The sequence below is a fragment of the Megalops cyprinoides genome, chromosome 17 (assembly GCF_013368585.1).
Source record: "Megalops cyprinoides isolate fMegCyp1 chromosome 17, fMegCyp1.pri, whole genome shotgun sequence".
Taxonomy (NCBI): Eukaryota; Metazoa; Chordata; class Actinopteri; order Elopiformes; family Megalopidae; genus Megalops; species Megalops cyprinoides.
Window position 1 is genome coordinate 30,299,738 of NC_050599.1, and position 18,436 is coordinate 30,318,173.

Genomic DNA, 18,436 nt, shown 5'->3' on the forward strand with positions numbered 1-18,436 from the left:
CCAAAAATACACAGAAGCGGCACCCGCCTCTAACCTAACCCTAACACAGTGAACCCTCACATGGGGACCCCCCAGCTTACCTGTCATGCCTCCCATGACAACCGAAAGCAACCAAAACCGAGACAAGATCCACAATCGAAGTCAATAAACGATGCAAAATCAAAAACACGGAACAAGCAAGTTTGTAAGCAAATGATGAACATGAAGGATCAAAACAGTGAGCGAGTACCCCAAGAATCCAGTATCTTTAAATCGGGGCGCCCTGTTTCTGGTTGGCCAGGCCGGAACGAGGAGGCGGGGCGCAGCGCCGCGGGATACCTGCGTCAGGAGAGAGAGTGGAACAGAGCGGAAAACGAGATGCAGGCGGCCCAGACTCCACACGCCCAGTGCGCTGCACGTAACAACAGCACAAAGGAATCTTAGGCTATGTGTTCAATGTTATATTAATTGGACAGGTCATTGATTGAAACGTTTTTACCAGCAGTTACTGCAGTCGCCCCCTTGAAACCAGCCCTTTTTCCTTCCTTCATTGCTTTCTCCACCAACGGCCACAGTTTATTCCTGGCATCTTTGGCTTCCTGCGGCAAATCTTCAAAGATCTTTATGTTGTTCTGTGTAGATGTTCGAGCCTCTCTCCACACCTTATCCCTGTGAGAGCGTGAGATGAATTGCACGATGATGCGTCGGGTTCGCTTGCCATCCTGAGGACCAAGCCTATGCGCAATGTCCACCGTATTTGGAAGATACTCAGCTATATCCGGAGATACCCGGCCAAACAGATCGATGATGACTTTCTTCATGTTTTCACCTGGTTTTTCTGGGATTCCTGCAACCCGCAGATTCCATCGTCGTTTGTAAGAGTCCATCTCCGAGCATTTCTGATGAAGCCATTCGTTTTCTTTCTCCAGTCCACTGACTTTGCTTTGCAATAACTTCACTTTTCCATTGATATCCTCTAATTGCGCATTCACGAATTCCAATGATGCCATCAGTTCTTTTATCGATTGTGTGTTGCTATTCACAGCATTTTCCACAGATTTTGAAGAGATTCTTGTTGCATTCTTCCAACTTTTTCGATGGCTGCGAGGAGTACAGAGTTGGAAACAGTTGGACTGTCAGCAGGTCTGTGTTTCTTGGCAGGTTGTGACTCGGGAGTAACAGGTAACAGGGCTTCCCCTGCTACAGCATTAAAGTCAGTCTCCAATGATTTTCTTACATAGCCATGTAAGGCTCGTTTCATGTCGTTATCTGAATCCATAGACCCACTTGCTTGACTCATTTTCCTTGACGACTTTCTTCGCCGTCTCTCTCTAATAATTCTACACGCTAGCTTAGCAGGCAGTTTGCAATAGGCTAGTCAGTGTTGTAATTGATATAAAAGAGAGCCTTAAAGCTATCAGCAACTGTCAGTCTAAAAGCTTAGTAATGGGGTATTATAGCCAGTTGTAGTATACTTGTACTACTTAGCTGAATTATGCTCCAACAGTTTCTTCAGAGCTGATACCACATTACACCTCCTACAGCGCCATCTTGGCCTCCCTCTCTGCCCTTTCACATATGTAGCACACAACACGAGATTTTCCATGTCAGAAGCATTCTTACCTACAGGAAATACTCCGGTTTGGTTTAGGTGAGGGGCGGCGCCTGGGTAGAGTGTGCAGGAGGCAGGACATGATGCAAAAAGTACGCTGCAGAAATCGCAGTGGCTGTATTCGAAACCATCTACTGCATACTGTGTACTGCGTACTACACAAGTATATACTGTATACTGCATGCTATTTTTCAGTGTAGTACCCAGTATGTGACCATTAATAATTACATTTGTAGTATGTTACATTGTCGCATCATTGCGAGTTTAGAAATGTCCAGATTTTCCTCGTGGTATTTTCCAGTTAGACGCCACTTGCATTCTCACGAGTGAAAAGTATTGACGAGATCGCCTAAAGTATTCATGAGTTGAAGTATTTTCAGTATTTTTTTTTTCTTTTCAATGTCTTACCTTTTGGTGGCACGGGTACATATTGTGGCATGGAGGAGGAGAAGGTGAACATAGCTATTGTACTTTTGGGTAGCCTATAAAAAAATCACACATAGCCATCCAAATGGTGCTACCGGTACACATAATTTATTATTAATTATACATTTATTATAACAATAAGGTAAGTTTTTGTTGTTTGCTATGTAATGTTAGGTCAGCAGTTCACCTATCTCACTATACCTATCACTATTACTTAGCTACAGCTTAGCTAGCTACTAACCAGATAATAAACTACTAACCAATTAATTAATCATCATAAGTTATAATAATCATAAGTTATTAATCATCGTAAGAGACAAGTTTTGGCAGTATAGCTATAGCTAACTATCTCTTTAATGATCATTGGACTCAAAATAGCATGTAATTGGATGTATCTGCAATGTCAGCGAAACATTGGAAAGCAATGTACAGGCACGCGGAAAAGAGTACAAGGCAGATGTTTGTATTCTTCTGGTTTTGCGCCAGTCGCATGATAGAAAGATAGAAACGTCATCAACACGCCCACTTGCTCGCGGTGGATTCTCCAGAACGTTGCCTGCTCTATTCACACATGGGCTCACTCTGACATGAGGCGGACTTTGTACTAGGAAGCTGGCAGAACGAAGTCCGTCACATGTCCGGTCCGACTGATTCGGACATTGCGCTCTCACATACAGCTCCTCCGGCTAAGGGCCAGATACGTTCCGGCGTCCAGTGCATGTGTGAAAGGGGCTTAACAATCTATACAATCTCATGTTGTAGCTTTCGCAAGCACACAAACTACAGACAATCTGCGCTGTTTCGTGAGCATGATCATTTACTCTATTTTACGCAATTGGTGTCAATTATTCTGTGAATTATTTGTTTTATTGTTAATCAAGGAGGATAACGGGGAACAGGTTGAAAGTAATGATAGTGTCAGGGCTCCGCCCCCTTAAGCCGCAGTGTTTTTGTTTTCCCTGTCCTTGTGCTTTTGTTTTCCTTGTGTTCCTGCCCCGCCCGGCTCCCCGCCGGGTCCCCGCCCACCTGATTCCCTTATTGCCTGCACCTGCCTGCCTGCTCACCTGCTTCCCATCTCCTCGTTACCCCAGCCCTATATCTTCCCTACGTGTCTCTGTCTCGTTGCTAGTTCGTTGCAGTGAGTTTTTCCTGTCTCGTCCCCGCTCTAGTAACCTGAAGCCTGATCGCTGTTTTTGGAATCCTGCCTGTTTTTCGACTTCGTCCTTCGCCTGCCGTTTTGGTCCCGTCTGCCTGTTCTGCCCTCCTGGTTACCGACTCTGCCTGCCCCGACTCCCGATCCTGGATCTGCCCCCGGACTGCCTTCCCGTGTTTTTGAACCCTGCCTGCCCCTGTACTACGAACTGCCTGACGATTTTCATTAAACGCTTGGTTTCGTTTACCCGGTGGTCCGCGCTTGTGTCCCGATCCCCGTTCTTGACAGATAGTGTAGTGTTTCAGCTTGTGCTTTGCCAAAAACCGGATTCGGATTCGGCTCCACCCCTCCCCCCTTATTGAAACTCCACTCTATGACTACCTCTACAGATCCACACAAATGCGAGGAGCTATATGTTCCACTCCTACCCTCCCTCCCTCCCCACTGCAATATAATATAAACACTTTGAATTATGGAGCATATAAGCAATTCCCTCCACCCAAATAATGCCACCGATTACAGAACCATTTCAGCCCTATAATGCAACTGCGATTTTGGCATGCGAAATTGTCTAAATTGTTTAAAACACAAAATCACCCTCCAGATTGGCTGGGCCACCCGCGACCTGCAGTTATCCGTTTCAACAACTTACAAAAACAATTAGGCTACCATAACATTAAATAAAAGGAGCGCGCTTAAATAAAGTAATACAGGCATGTCAATAAACAGATACAGCAACGCCCTCAATCGAATACAGAAAGTACTCACTTGCTCCAGGAAAATGAAATGACAACGCTCTTGTTTTAGAAAAATAAAACATCTCTACTGATTTTTTTTTCCACATCGTCTGCGATGCACAGTTCAGTCCTCTGCTCCTGGTTGAATCCCCTTGTCTAACCTTTCAACAAAATGCTCAGCCTCCAATGGATTTTCAAAAATGAGAGTGCGACCTCCGTGCGTGACTCTCAAGCGAGCTGGAAAGATGATTCCATAGCGAATACTCTTGGCTCGGAGTTTCTGCTTTACCCGGTCGTAACGTCGATGTTGTTTGTGAATCTCAGCCAACAAGTCGGGGAAGAACATCACCGGGTCGGGTGGTTTTTTAGAGGACTTTTCCCTTTCTCCTTGCAATGTCCTGGATCATCAATTTGGTAAATTGCTGCATTCTGTTGTTTTAAAGCCAAATTGCTAGAATTTAAAAACAGATTGTTATACTGATTGAAACTGATAAATTATAGTCTTAGAGTAAACGGGACGTGCCAGGTTTAAGGTAATTACTGAGGGTACACGGGCATTCATTTGAAAAAGAAGTCGACAACCTTGAATGACAACTGTGCATCTCGCACCCTCGGAACATTGAAAAAAAACAGAAAACATTCCTGAATTGTTCCCTGATGGTCTACATATCTGATGATGACTGAGAGCTGCAGGAATATTTGGACAAGCAAGCATGCCATATGGCCATAGGACAGCTCAGAGGGGCCAACCTACCTGAAACTGAGGGGGCAGTTTCACCCGTACTAGGTTCAGGCTAATTTGCTATCACAGTGGGGTGTCGGTCAGGACACAGGAGTCAGGTTCCGGGTTCAGGTGTTTATTGGGGATTTTGAAGGGATGGATGCGAGGGTTTGTGGTGTATGTGTGTGTGTGGTTTCTTTGGCACAGACGCACACAACAACAGCACAATGTTTGGTCCCCAAAGGCTTGGTCTCCCCAGTTCTTCACCTCCCAGATATTGTTGCGGTACTGAAGTGGGGGAGATCACTACCACCTTTATCTTGTCCCGTATCCCCGGCCCTATTGAGGCCCTGATTGGTGGCCAAAGGATACGGGCAGGTCCGAGGGCGAATGGTGACCTGGGGGCCGTCCTTGGGGGTGCGCCTGTGCCTCGAGTTCCCTGTGGTGGTCCTGCTGATAAGGGGAGCAGCAGGACCGGTTTGTGCAGGTTTCAGCTGAGTTGTAAACAAGTGCCTGTGAGAGGTGGGGGTTGTGCGCAAACAAAGACAAAGACAGAAACCAACACATGTGGCCCTTTTCTACACTACCTTTTGGCCCTTTTGGACCAAAATTTATCCAGCTCCAGGCTGTATCCAGGCCGTAGGAAGAGCAATGGAACCCTCTAGAGGGTCAAAGCCAGGCAAGAGACAATGCCCAGGATGGAGACCTGCAGGTTGGAGGAGAGGAGCAAGAGACAGAGATCAGTTTGGGGAAAATGGGTATGGACATATGAATTTTCTGCCTTCATGAACTTCAGTAGTTAAACTCATATGTATTCTTTTGGGAGCAATGTTTCCTTTGCTGGTATAGATTTATCGAGAGAGCCAGAGATATTGGAGTGGCTGACCGTGTGCACATCCTCTGAGGAGGAGAGAGGGAGGGGTTTCTGCCTCAAATACAGTGGATTAAATCCTACAGAAAGATGTAAAAACATGGTTAATTACAGTTCCACTTAGGGCTGCTGCGATTAGTCGATGTAATCAACAACGTAACATTTAACATTGTCAAATGTAAAAAAAAATGCAGTACAATTTTGAACTGTCACTTTTTCATACATTTACAGACAAATTGATGCAAATCTGTCAGTCTTTTTCAAGGGTAGTATTTTTCATTAATGAAAAATATGAAATAACTTGTGTAAATATAAGTGTTAATGTAAATGTTAAATATAAATGTTGAATGTAAATATTAAATATGAATGTTAAATCTAATATGCAAATGTGGAATGAACCTAATGAATATGGTAATTAACCACACCTCCATTGTGTGACGCATATTCTTTCCCATGGAAAAGCTCGGGCATTCACATCAAGCACTGTGGCAATGTAGAAACATGGTGAATGTAGCAACAGGTAGTGGTGATTTGGTGGAAGTAATTGAAAAAGCAGTAGCTGCTGGTGTTGTAGCAGCTCTGCGAGGTCAGACTACGCCAACGTCGAGTGGACCTACAATGTCATCGGTAAGTTCTGATTTTTAATTTAGCTACGTTATGGTTAACAAACATTGCTAGCAAACAAGCGTAACATTCCAGCAGATGTTCGTAGCCTAAGTATTGCTGAAAAGTTAGCAAGGTCACCAGACCAGACAGGCTACGAAAGGAGATGAGAAGCGAGTGATGACGTTGTCACAGAGGCAAATACAACGTTAGCTAACTAGCTAATGAAATACAATGTAGTAACCTTACCAAGGTGATAACTTGCAAAGAATCTGCTAGCTAACATACTACGAGTTCACTGACTGTGTTTCTGGTCCGTGACAGACGTATGTCATCGCATAACCAGCATGTGCTGTATTGTCTACGACTACAGGACTACTAGGAGCAGATTTTCATACACATTTCCAAAAATGTGTCCCTTTATCTCATTAGCCGGAGCTCATTTAGCTCTTGCTAACTTTTCAGCAATACTTAGGCTACGAACATCTGCTGGAATGTAACGCTTGTTTGCTAGGGATGTTTGTTTTTGAAGTTTTGGCGCTATCCCATACCCATTAACTATAAAAACAATGGAGAAAGAACCGGCAGGTTTTCAGTGTTTCATAGTGAGCCGAGATAAATTGATATGTAAAATATGGAGATACGGGAATATGATTGATAAGTACTAGAATGGCAAGAATACTCCACATCACCAGGTTTAAATTCTCTCCAAATATCCCTCAAATTCAAACTCTTTCATAAAATTTAGTATAACTGCCCTACTCTAAGTGTGTGATTTATCTATGCCTGATGACCGCTCCCTTGATGGATCCAATATACAATTAAAATCCCCTGCTATGATGTAACTGCCAGTCACTGTTGAGAGAGTGTAAGCCTAAAACAGATCCCTAAAGAACTTTGGATCATCATTATTGGGAGCGTATATATTAACTAAGTTTAAGTTTTCTGTCAGAAGGATACACTGTACAATTAAGTATCTACCAGCCTTGTCCTTGATTAGATTTGTTACCTGAAATGGGATTGATTTATGAATTAAAGTCATAACCCCTCTAGCATGCATAGAAAATGATGCTGAAAATACACACCCCTCCACCTCCTCTTAGTTTTAATATCATCTTTTGCCAATAAATGTGTTTCTTGCAGAAATATAATTTTTGATTGTAAACTATTAAGTCTATTCATAACCTGTTTGACTTTTTAAAGTTTTTGTAGGCCTCTGCAATTCCAGGATGTAAATTTAACCGCCACACCACGCGACATGACTGTTGACACAAATTAAATTACCCATATGGACACACAGAGGACTGCGTTTGAGAAACATTAACATAACTAACACGGATGTTTCAACCCACATCCAACATTGTGAACCCTTAACAACCCCTGGACCCACATAAATCCACCCTAAAGGGTAGCCCCCCCTCCTAATGTTAAGACCTCCCCTTACAGCTAACGACTGCTCCGCACTTAGCAACACGTGAGTCGGTCCGACTTTACTTCTTTCCCTACTCATGATGCTAACTTGCGCTATGCCATTTAGTATTGGGATATCCTACATATATTGTATAAACCCTACAAAAAACGGGCAATGAGCCCGGGAGGGCCAACATATTTTATGGCTAATGTAACTAATTAGAAAGCAGCAGAAACAAAACATCAACTTAATGTCAGCTCAGCATTTTTCATAAGCAGATATATACCCTTACTGCGGGTATTTACTTATTCATATTTAACGTTGGTATTTTCAGTCTTATAACTAAGGCATACCATACAATGTTGGCGATGCTCATCCAGGTGTTAACCATCTGTAACCTTAGAGACCTAAAGTAAACAACTAAATTAAATTAGGGCTAACGTGAATACCATTAAAAATTCTGCACAGGACAGCATGCTTATCGTTTGTCAGAAAACAAGGCTTGTCCTCTTCAGAACATAAAAGTGGCATTTGTTCACTGTCCCTTATCAGTTCAAAAGTCAATAAATTAAACCAAAATAACCGAATGCGACTGGTACAACAAACAAAAATATATATACTGTATATACCTGCATATACCGTTAGCCTATATTCACCGTTAGACAGATTTGTCTGTAACTTGAAAGTTAATCATCCTCAGCCTGTCCCTTTTCTTTTGTAATACGCTCAATGAAGACCTCCACGTCGGACGGGTTCTCAAATGTGTAGGACTGGTCTTTGTAGGTCACGAGAAGACGAGCCGGTACCAGCATGCCATATCAGATCCCCAAGTTCCGTAGTTTCTGCCGAACAACGTCAAACATCTTCTGTTGTTTGTGCACTCCCGCGGCCAGGTCCAGATAGAATCTCACCTGCTGATTTTTGTATAGATCTGTTTCTTCAGTACCGCCATCCTCTCCTTGTAGTTCAAGAACTTCATGATGAGAGTTCGTGGCGGGCCATTGGGATCTCTCCTCCGGCCTGTTCGGTGAGCTCTCTCCAGTATTAGCCCGAAGCGCAGCGGAGCCAAGTCCAGTATTTATTTGCTGCTGAATACCAGTGAAATTTCTCTCCAAGCGTGGGGCTGTCCTGCTGCTCACTGGCTCAGTGGGATGGCCCAATCACATTTTCTAATGGGGAGCCCTCATGCACAATGGATAGCTGCCATTCACAACTTGGCATAAATTAGACACCAGCATGTACATGGAATATTTCTGTAGGGGATGAAAAAATGAAATATTGCTGAAAACCAGTTCTCCAAGCATTATGACTGTTTGCTGGTTCTATCCAACACAGTTTCATGCAAGCTTGTGCTGGTCTTTTTGTGGTATTTTGCAATTAATCATTTAAGTACCTTTAATCTAGAGTGTTGTATTCAGGTTGATTTGAATTACTAACCCTTATTTCAGTACTCTGAACCCACGCAATGTCATATTTGAAAGAAATTAATTAAAAGAGATTCCCTCTACTTGGTTTGAATAGACAGGGTGTGGGTATGGTCTGGATTTTACTCTGGACAAATAGAAAGAGTCAGGGTTGCAAGAAGATTGGACTCCACTGAGGATGGAGCTGTTGTTTAGGTTTGATCTGAATGTCACCTGAGTGAAGCTGTGAATGAATGGGTGAGTGAATGCTGTGAGTGAATGCATCAGAGTAAGACTTTGCATGTGATGTTGGCACATCAGTGGCACTTGAGGACACACATTAGAGGACATTAACATTACAGAACAAGCCCTCCCAGTCACAGTATCCCCAACTGCAGTTTTATCAACATGATATATGCATTTATATGCACCAATTTGTTTTTGAGAGGGGTCTGTTGAAAACAGGTGAGGATAATGTACAGTGTACTACAGAAGGGTCCTTCACCTCCTATATAACTGTCCCTACTTTCAGGATCAGGTGTTCTAAATTCATGTTTTTAATGGCAGTCAGAGCTCTAATATGCTGCAAGGATATGGAATGCATTTAGTATTACATTAAAAACAAGCATCTTGCCAGTGAATTGGACTGGATGTGAAACCTTCCCAACAAAATGTCTTCTGTCTCAATGATCTCATTCAGCTTCAGTCAGCTCCTTCTCATCTCATATAAATCTGGAAGCCCAGCGATTCTTCATTGATCTATTTTTTTTTTTAGCTGTAGCTAGCTCACTAAGACATCAGCATTCGTTTAGGATGAAGAAAAAGACATGGCTTCAAGACAAATTAATTGGGTTCAAAGGAGTTTCACTGCAAATTGCATTTCACACTGTAACGATTCGGTGTTAAACAGACACATTTAATTGACTTGAATGCACAGAAGTGTTGTCAGGGTGTCAGAGACTTCTACCTGCAACAACCAGCAGGCATCCTCGTAACTGCCTTTTGGGTCCTGTTGTCTGCTGCTTCCCCGATCTTCCTCCAGAGGGCCCTTCTTCCTATCTGTGCCTTGCTTAATTTAGTTAAATGTTTTCACCTGTGTGTAGTTAGTCTAGTAATGTGTTTTGTGTTCTGTATAAGCCCTGCCGGTTTCTTTGTTCAGTGTTCAGTCTTGAGTGCTTTCCTGTACCCTAAGTTGTTTTTAGTCACTAGTAAAGATTCTTTGTCTTCTGTAACCAATTCAATTCAATTTTATTTGTATAACACTTTTTACAACACAAGTTGTCACAAAGCAGCTTTACATTGTTCCCAGGCCTGAGACCCCCTGAGAGCAAGCCTAAGGCAACGGTGGCAAGGAAAAACTCCCTAATTAACAGGAAGAAACCTTGAGCAGAACCCGGCTCAGAGGTGGAGCCCATCTGCTTGTGGCCAGCACTGGGCAGACAGAATTAGGGAGAAAGCTTAAAAGTTGTACAATGTACATTTGAGTTTTGATAGACAGTAGTAGTTAGCAACAGAGTAACTATAAAATGTATCCTAGAATGTCCAGTTCTTGTTACGCAGTTGGCTTGATAGGCAGGGCAGCGAGGTAGCAGGACTGGAAATCGGGACGTGACGCTTGGGCTACAGCTTCAGGCAGGAGCCAGGAGCAAGGATAGGAAACAAATAGAAAACAGTGATTAGTGCATGTTAAGTGCAGAAATGGAAACATAAAGGCATAAAGGCAAAGCGGGGAACGGAGGGGGGAAGAGGGATGCATGTGTGTAATAAGGAAAAATCTCGACAGATAAGGACTATGGCAGCATACCTAGGGGATGAGAGGTAAGGGGCCAGCATGATCATGAGGGTGACCCTAAGGCAGTCAACACCAGACCAAAGCCAGATCATCTGAACACAAAGTACCCAGGCTATGATGTAGTGACAGCAATGACCAATTAGTCCATCAGAGACTCTATGATCAATGTCAGCATTGTGTCCCTCAACTAAAGGATTTGAAATAAATTACAGTAGTCCAATCTGGATGTAACAAAAGCGTGGATTTGCTTTTCAGCCTTCTGTATTGATAGAATTTTCCTGATTTTGGCAAAATTCCTCAAATGAAAGAAAGCAGTCCTGGAGGTGTTTTTTAAATGTGTGTCAAAAGAGAGCTCAGGATCAATCGTGACACCAGGGTCTTTGATGGTTGGACTTGAGGCCAGTGAGACACCATCAAGATTTAATGTAATATTGGTGAGTTTGCTCCTGATAGACTTTGGGCCGATAACCAATATTTGTGTTCTGAATTGGGCCATCCATGTCTTTATGTCTTTGAGGCAGGCTTCCCATGATTGATATTTCCAAGGAGACATCAGGTTTGGCCGATATGTATAACTGGGTATCATCTGCATAGCAGTGGAAATTAATGCCATGTTTACGAATGATATTTCCAAGAGGGACCATGTATAATGAAAAGAGCAAAGGTCCAAGCACGGATCCTTGTGGTATACCATGTCTTTCTCTGGAGAGTTTGGAAGACTTATTGTTAATGAAGACAAAGTGATGTTGCTCTGAAAGATAAGACCTGAACCAGGATAGAGCCTTTCCACTTATGCCAATCAGGTTCTCAGGTCGGTCTAAAAGAATAATATGATTGATGGTATTGAAGGCTGCACTTATGTCGAGGAGCACAAGTAGGGAAATACAGCCATTGTCAGAGGAGAGAAGTAGGTCATTGATTACTTTTAGGAGAGCGGTTTTTGTTCTGTGATGTGGTCTAAACCCAGACTGAAAGACTTCCAGAATATTATTGGACTGTAAAAAGGGGCAAAGTTGCTTTGTTACATTTTTTTCTAAGATTTTCTAAAGGAATCAGATTTGAGATGGGCCTGTAGTTCGACAGGTCAGTTGGGTCTAGAGTGGGCTTCTTCAGAATAGACTTGATGACTGCTAGTTGGAAGGACTGAGGTACATGTCTGAACGTAAGGGAAGCATTGATAACATTTAATAATGGAGTGGCAATTTCAGGTAGCAGCTGTTTTAAGAATCTTGCTGGAAAGTGGTCTAGTAGACAGATGGCATTTTTAGATGAATTAATTAGGGAGAAGAAGTCGCTAAATTTAATGGGTGTGAAAGAGTCTAGGCATGTGGCTGGCCTATTGGACATCTCTACGTTATCTGAGGTTGGACAGGCCAGGCTGGAGGCAGAATTAGAGGAGAGTTTTTGAATTGTGTCGCATATCTTTATGATTTTGCTGTCAAAAAAATTCATGTAGTCATCACTACTATGAATTGATGGAATGCAGGGGTTGGCTGATGCAGAGCTCTTAACCAACCTGGTGATGGAGCTGAACAAATACCTGGGATTGTCTTTGTTTTTCTCTATTAGGGTAGAAAAATACGCAGCTCTGGCAGCTGTGAGCGCATGCTTGTAGTTTAGAAGACTTTCTTTCCAGGCCAGAAGAAAGACCATGAGATAGTACCATGATATGTTTGCCCTTCTGCTTAGTTAACCTAAGTTCATGTAACAGACATGCACTCTGTTACAGTTGTGCAGATTGTATGATGCAGGGAGCTCATCAATAAAGGCTTTGGTAGTAGCAGAAGAGATGGTGCGTCTGAGAGAAAATATGAACTATGAGTTCATGTAACAAGCTAAAGGAAGGTTGAAAGTCACCAGGTAATGGTCTGACAGTACGGGATTGTGTGGCATATTTACTACATTGTTAATTTCAGTGCCATAAGTGAGGGCCAGATGCAGCGTATGGTTGCAGCAATGTGTGGGTTTATCCACAAACTGAGAGAATCCAGTGGAGTCAATAATGGACAAAAATGCTGTTCTGAATGGATAATGTTCATTGTCCATATGAATGTTGAAACTGCCTACTACCATAACCTTTTCTGTGTTGACGACCAGGTTGGATGGAAAGTCTGCAAATTTGGATAAGAAAACAGTATAAGGGCCGGGCGGCCTTACATTACATTACAAGAGTAAACACCTGAGATGCAGTCTTGTCAGGATGTGCAAAGCTAAGTACTAGCAATCCAAATGAATTAAAGTTCTGGCCAGATTTAAAAGTGGCACAAAGATTAGAGTTATATACAGCAGCAACACCACCACCTCTACCAGCTGACGAGGGACCCGGTAGTTACTGTAACTGGGAGGCGTTGATTCATTGAAAGCAATAAATTCATTCGGCTTAAGCCAAGTTTCAGTCAGACATAGGATATCAAATTTATGGTCAATAATCAATTCATTTACTAGCATTGCTTTGGGTGTTAAAGACCTTATATTTAATAAAGCAACCCTAAGGACCACTTGTTTGCAGGTATTAATTTCAGCCTGGTTCACCAGATTTAATTTTCATCAAGTTGTAACCAATCTATGTTTTGTGTGATCTCTGCATCTGGATTCCTCCTGCTCAATTGTTACTAGTGTGGCAGTGTTTATTGGTTTGACACACAGAACACAATGCATTGGAAAGCTTCCAGATATTGTCACCCCCTTCACCACCCCTCTTGTGCAAAGGTAAGCAACAGGAGTAAATATGGAAGGGACAGGCCGCATGTAGCAGGGTTCCAAAGTCAGGGCTCAATGTCACTGAGTGTAAACTGGGTTGTGACACTAGGAGACAGATGGATAATCAGGCTAAAGTCACTGGCCTCTGGGGTTGAAGGGGGCCCTGAGGGACAGCATGCACCAGATGGGACTTCCTTTGAAAGTTGATAGTTTGATGAAACTCTCAGCTGATGAGCTGGAAGGGGTTTTTATTTCAGATGATTCACACCTCCCTGGGACCTCTCTGTGAGCCTCATTTGTCCATGTCCGCATCTAGAATGATATCTGATGGATTGCTTATGTTTCTGGGCTGGGAGACAGATGTCACGATGACCCGCCAGGCGACACATTCAATTCCATTGGCTCTGGAGGCTTGTTCTCAGTGGTGCTACCCATGGTACATTGTATATTCACTGAGCAGGCACCATTTTCCACATAATACGCTCATGGGCACAGTGGTGGTGAGTCTCCGCAACATGAACCCACAATCTCAAAGCTATAGTAGGCAATATGTGCATGTATGTGTGTGTGCATGTGTGTGTGTCACACGGGCTTGGCTGCACCCCTGTACAGGATGAATCCTGTGCCCTGCAGCTCCACTGGGATGGCAGTGTCTGAACTGAACACGTCTGCATTGAGAGGAGGATATTAAAAATAAGAACTACAAAAAGTCAAGCCAGGAGCTGCAGGATCAGGTCATTGAACACACACACAATATTATAATGTGAAAGAAATAAAAGTGACCACATGACACCTTGTCTTTCCACACCCAGTGGTTTCATAGTTTTTAGGTGTCTTAATTTAAGTTTTATGTATCTTTATTCACAGCAGCAGAATTATACTAACATTACACTTTCCCCATTTGTTACATTATTATAAAACAAAAAATGCATTTTTACAAGTGTGCAAACCCCGTAAAGGGTATTTAAAATGAAATTATATCCATTCATACCATCATATTTACAGTGTCAGTATTCCAAATCTCATTCTGCATCAGAAAGCAGAAACAAACAAAAGAAGTAAATGAAAAAATGAAATAAAACAAACTGCAATTTACAACTGGGTAGATGAACTCAGGGCAGCTCATCCAGCCTTAGACAAGCCTCTTGAATAGCACTGACTATTCATGCTGTCATTAACCTCTTTCCTCTTGTCTAGTTTATCAGTACTTTTGTCAGGAGAGGTTTCATAAATACCATCCACTGCAGCAAAAGAAGAAAAGACAAACTGCAAACAAAAGTAGACCATTTGTCTCACTTGATATGGCGTGCATATTTCATGTTCACATCTATGCTTCCTAGTTTCTTGAAGGATTTTGAGTGTGTTTTAGCCGATACCATGCTATGCAATGGTTTCAGGAATTTTGTAAATGGGACTACTCATCTGGCACATTTTGTATCGGCTGCCACGGTGACGGCCAGGGAGACGTGTCTGGAGTGCGTATTATACCTGGCAATGCTGGGGGCCACAGAGAAGAAGAGAGAAAAAGAGAGACAGAGAAAGAGAGAGCAAGACAGAGAGATCACTCCACACAAAGTACAGCATAAAAAAACAACAGCATGGTGTCACTGTAGCTGATATGTCACCTAAAGTCACAGGTGACTCTCAAGTGATGCTTCAGATCTGTTTATGTCATGCATTATTTATGACTGCTAAGCTGTCTGTGGCTATCGCTAGAATCTGTCCTGCAAGAAAATAACATCTAATCCTCAAAGTCAGAGCACACTCATTACATTACATCATTTAGCAGACGCTCTTACCCAGAGTGACTTAGAAGTAAGTGAATCGCAATGCTAAGAGTAGACATTGTAAGATAGCACAAGAGGTCAGTAAGATACAAAGTTAAGTGCTAGGCTAGAGTTTTTTTTTTTTTTTTTTTTTTTTTTTTGAACATAGCAATTGATAGGATAGATAGACATACATGGGGGGGAAGGTACTTTTTAGCTGCAGATACAGCTTGAACAGATAAGTTTTAAGTTTTTTCTTGAAGGCAGCCAGGGAGTCTGTTGTCTGAATTTTGACAGGAAGCTCATTCCACCAGTGTGGAGCCAGTACTGGGAAGAGGCAGGTTGGGGAGATACTGCCCTTATATTTCGGGACGTGGAGGCGACCTGAGGTAGCAGAGAGCAGCGCTCTTGCAGGCTTGTAGGATTTTATCATGTGCTGTATGTATTGGGGGTTGATCCGTTAAGTCCCTTACAGGTTACTAGCAAGGTCTTGAACTTGATTCTCGCTGCAACCGGTAGCCAGTGGAGGGACTCAAGGAGAGCTGTCACATGGGCCTGCTTGGGGAGGTTGAACGTCAATCAGGCTGCTGTGTTCTGGATGAGTTGCAGCGGTCGGATGACATATGCCAGGAGGCCAGCAAGCAGCAAGTTGCAGTAGTCCAGATGTGACAGGATGAGGGTCTGGCTCACCACTTGGGCTGAGTATTCGGATAGGTAAGGTTTGATCTTCCTTATGTTGAATAACAGGAATCTGCAGATTCCTGTTATTCAGGTCCAGTAAGTTAACGGTGAGGAAGTGGGAGATTTGATTGGACACAGCATGTTCTATACCTTTAGAGAGGTATAGAAGATCGGCCTATAGTTGTTGACTAGAGAGGGGTTCAGAGTGGGTTTTTTTAATTGACTACACTATAATTTCTACCAGTGCTCATGCAAAGACTGACATATATAAAACTGCTTTTCTGCACTTACAGTATTTCCAAATTGCAACCATTAACAGTCCTTTATTCAGTGATTGTAGGTTTACTGTTTTATAGGTACTTTTAAAAGTCTATATATCATGCCAGTTGCACAGTAGTCACTTTCTGCTACAGTACTGTGCAATACTCCTAGCATTATCTTTATTTTACCCATTGGTATTTTGTAAACTAAAGCAGATGCCATCTTCCAGAGGCCTGCTGAAACTAAATCAGACTACATCTCCCAGAGGCCTGCTGAAACTACAGCAGACTCTGAGTCTCAGAGGTCTGAGAGTCTGAAACTGAGGTCTGAAACTAAAGCAGTCTGTTAGAATGCTGCAGGTCTTGGCCCTGCTTTTATAGCCACTGACATTCTACACTGCATTTAAGGATTCCCTAGAAGGGTCACTTGAAGGCCTGAATTTGCTGTGGGCCCTGAATCTGCTAGGACTCCATCGGCTGTTTGGTACAGTCCACTGTTTACTGCTTACACAGATCTCTGAGTCATGGTTCTTAGTGACAGACTTCAACCCAGTTTTTAGAACCATCAGAGCAAATGTGATAAGGCCGGAAATGAGCTGTTGATAGGATGGAATTTGGTTTCTGGATACTTATCTCAAAGTCATAGTTGAGCCAATTTTTTCAAGGACACTTGATAACAGAGCCAAAAAATTTCCACAGGCTCAAATCAGTTGCAAATTCCTTGTTTATACACTCAACAAAAAGAGATATTAAGTCTTCTTCCTTCCAGACATTTGGGTTAGATAGACAGCAGTAATTAATGACCTAGTAATTATGAAATCTATCCTATAATGTCCGGTTCTTGGCACGCAGTTTGCTTGATGGGCAGGGCAGCGAGGTAGCAGGACTGTTCGGTTCTTAGCACGCAGTTGGCTTGACGGGCAGGGTAGTGAGGTAGCAGGACCGGAAGTCGGGGTGTGACGCTTGAGCTACAGCTCCGGGCAGGAGCCGGGAGCAGGGGTAGAAAACAAACAGAGAACAGTGATTAGTGGATGTTAAGTGTGGGAATGGAAACAAAAAGGCAAACAGATAAGAATGGCAGGGATGTAGAACAGAGAGGCAGGAGAGGAGGGGCAGAGAAAAAGGTGTGCAACAAGGAAAGACACCGGCAGGCTAACATTATGGCAGCATACCTAGGGGACGGGAGGCAAGGGACCGGCATAGTCATGAGGGCGACCCTAAGGGGGAACAGAGGGGGACGAGGGATGCATGTGCGTAATGGTCGTTATCTCACATTAAATTAGACATTCTGATCACTGAAACTAAGCCATTTGATAGATAATGAGAAAAGAAAATGGCAATGAGCCAAACCTGCATTGTGTTAGTATCAATTTTAAGGAAAAAATCATAGTAGATCTTATACGTGTTCAGCAATCTTAATTTGGCTGAATATGGCTCATTATTGACTTATATGTATTTAAATACTCAAAATCTATAAATGTTATCATTGAGAACATAAATACAGTTGATAAGCAATCTATACTGATGATTTAGGAAGTTAAATGGAGTTTCTGCTGCAAACAGTGGTTGAGTAATTAGCCAATAATGGACATAGATCAGACTCATTTATACATTTATTTACACCACCAGACCAAATTCAAGATACAATGACATCTTTGATGAGGATGAGCCTGCTAAAAGGCCACGGCGTGCTTTACCCCTTCCACCAAGTCCACCAGCCCCACCGGCCCCACCAAGCCCACCGGCCCCACCAAGCCCACCAAGTTCATGGGCCACACCAAGCCAACCAGCCAGCTCAATGCCAGTAATTACTCGTAAGTGATGGCTTCAGGTTTTAATGCTAAGCCATGTCATTTAGTTTTAAAGTAACTTAATATCCTAGCAGTAGTTGCACTTGTTAAAAGTAAATAGAACTCGTGATTATGGATGGGTGTTCTGGCAGATATTAGTACATATGCACACTTGGAATGTTGGTGATTAAGCGCGTTAAACTGTAGCATAAATCATAATAATAATAATCATAATGTCACACTTGAACGGTGTAACACGTCATTGAAATTTCTTTAAATTTCACTTACTATGTTAACAGCAACAGACCGGCACATTGTGACCGCGCTGGAGCACCTTAAGGAGGAGATGGCAATGATAAAGCAGATGCTCCTCCATCTGACCCAGCAATCTAATACAGTTGCCACTCTACCAGCAGGCATTAATTTGCCTCTGAGCAGCTTGGCTGAACTCGAGGCCACTGAGGACAAAATGAAGGACCTGGTCTGCTTCAATGGAATGGTACTGTACATTTGGTTTCCTCAAACATCAAA

At 42.8% G+C, this 18,436-nt stretch overlaps 1 protein-coding gene across 3 annotated transcripts in view; it reads left to right on the top strand.

Annotated features, from left to right (window-relative positions):
- Positions 1-5,187: 5,187 nt before the first annotated feature.
- LOC118792098 (myb-related transcription factor, partner of profilin-like) overlaps positions 5,188-18,436 on the top strand; it is an 86,608-nt gene continuing 73,359 nt past the window's right edge. For 2 of the 3 annotated variants that reach the window (XM_036549812.1, XM_036549813.1), the window contains exons 1-3: positions 5,188-5,386; positions 17,745-17,929; positions 18,205-18,404. In XM_036549812.1, coding sequence (XP_036405705.1) covers positions 5,280-5,386; positions 17,745-17,929; positions 18,205-18,404 — 492 coding nt within the window. In that variant the 5' untranslated portion in view covers positions 5,188-5,279. Of the gene's footprint in view, positions 5,387-5,877; positions 6,127-17,744; positions 17,930-18,204; positions 18,405-18,436 lie in introns of those variants that run through there. The other variant, XR_005005590.1, reaches the window with a different exon arrangement.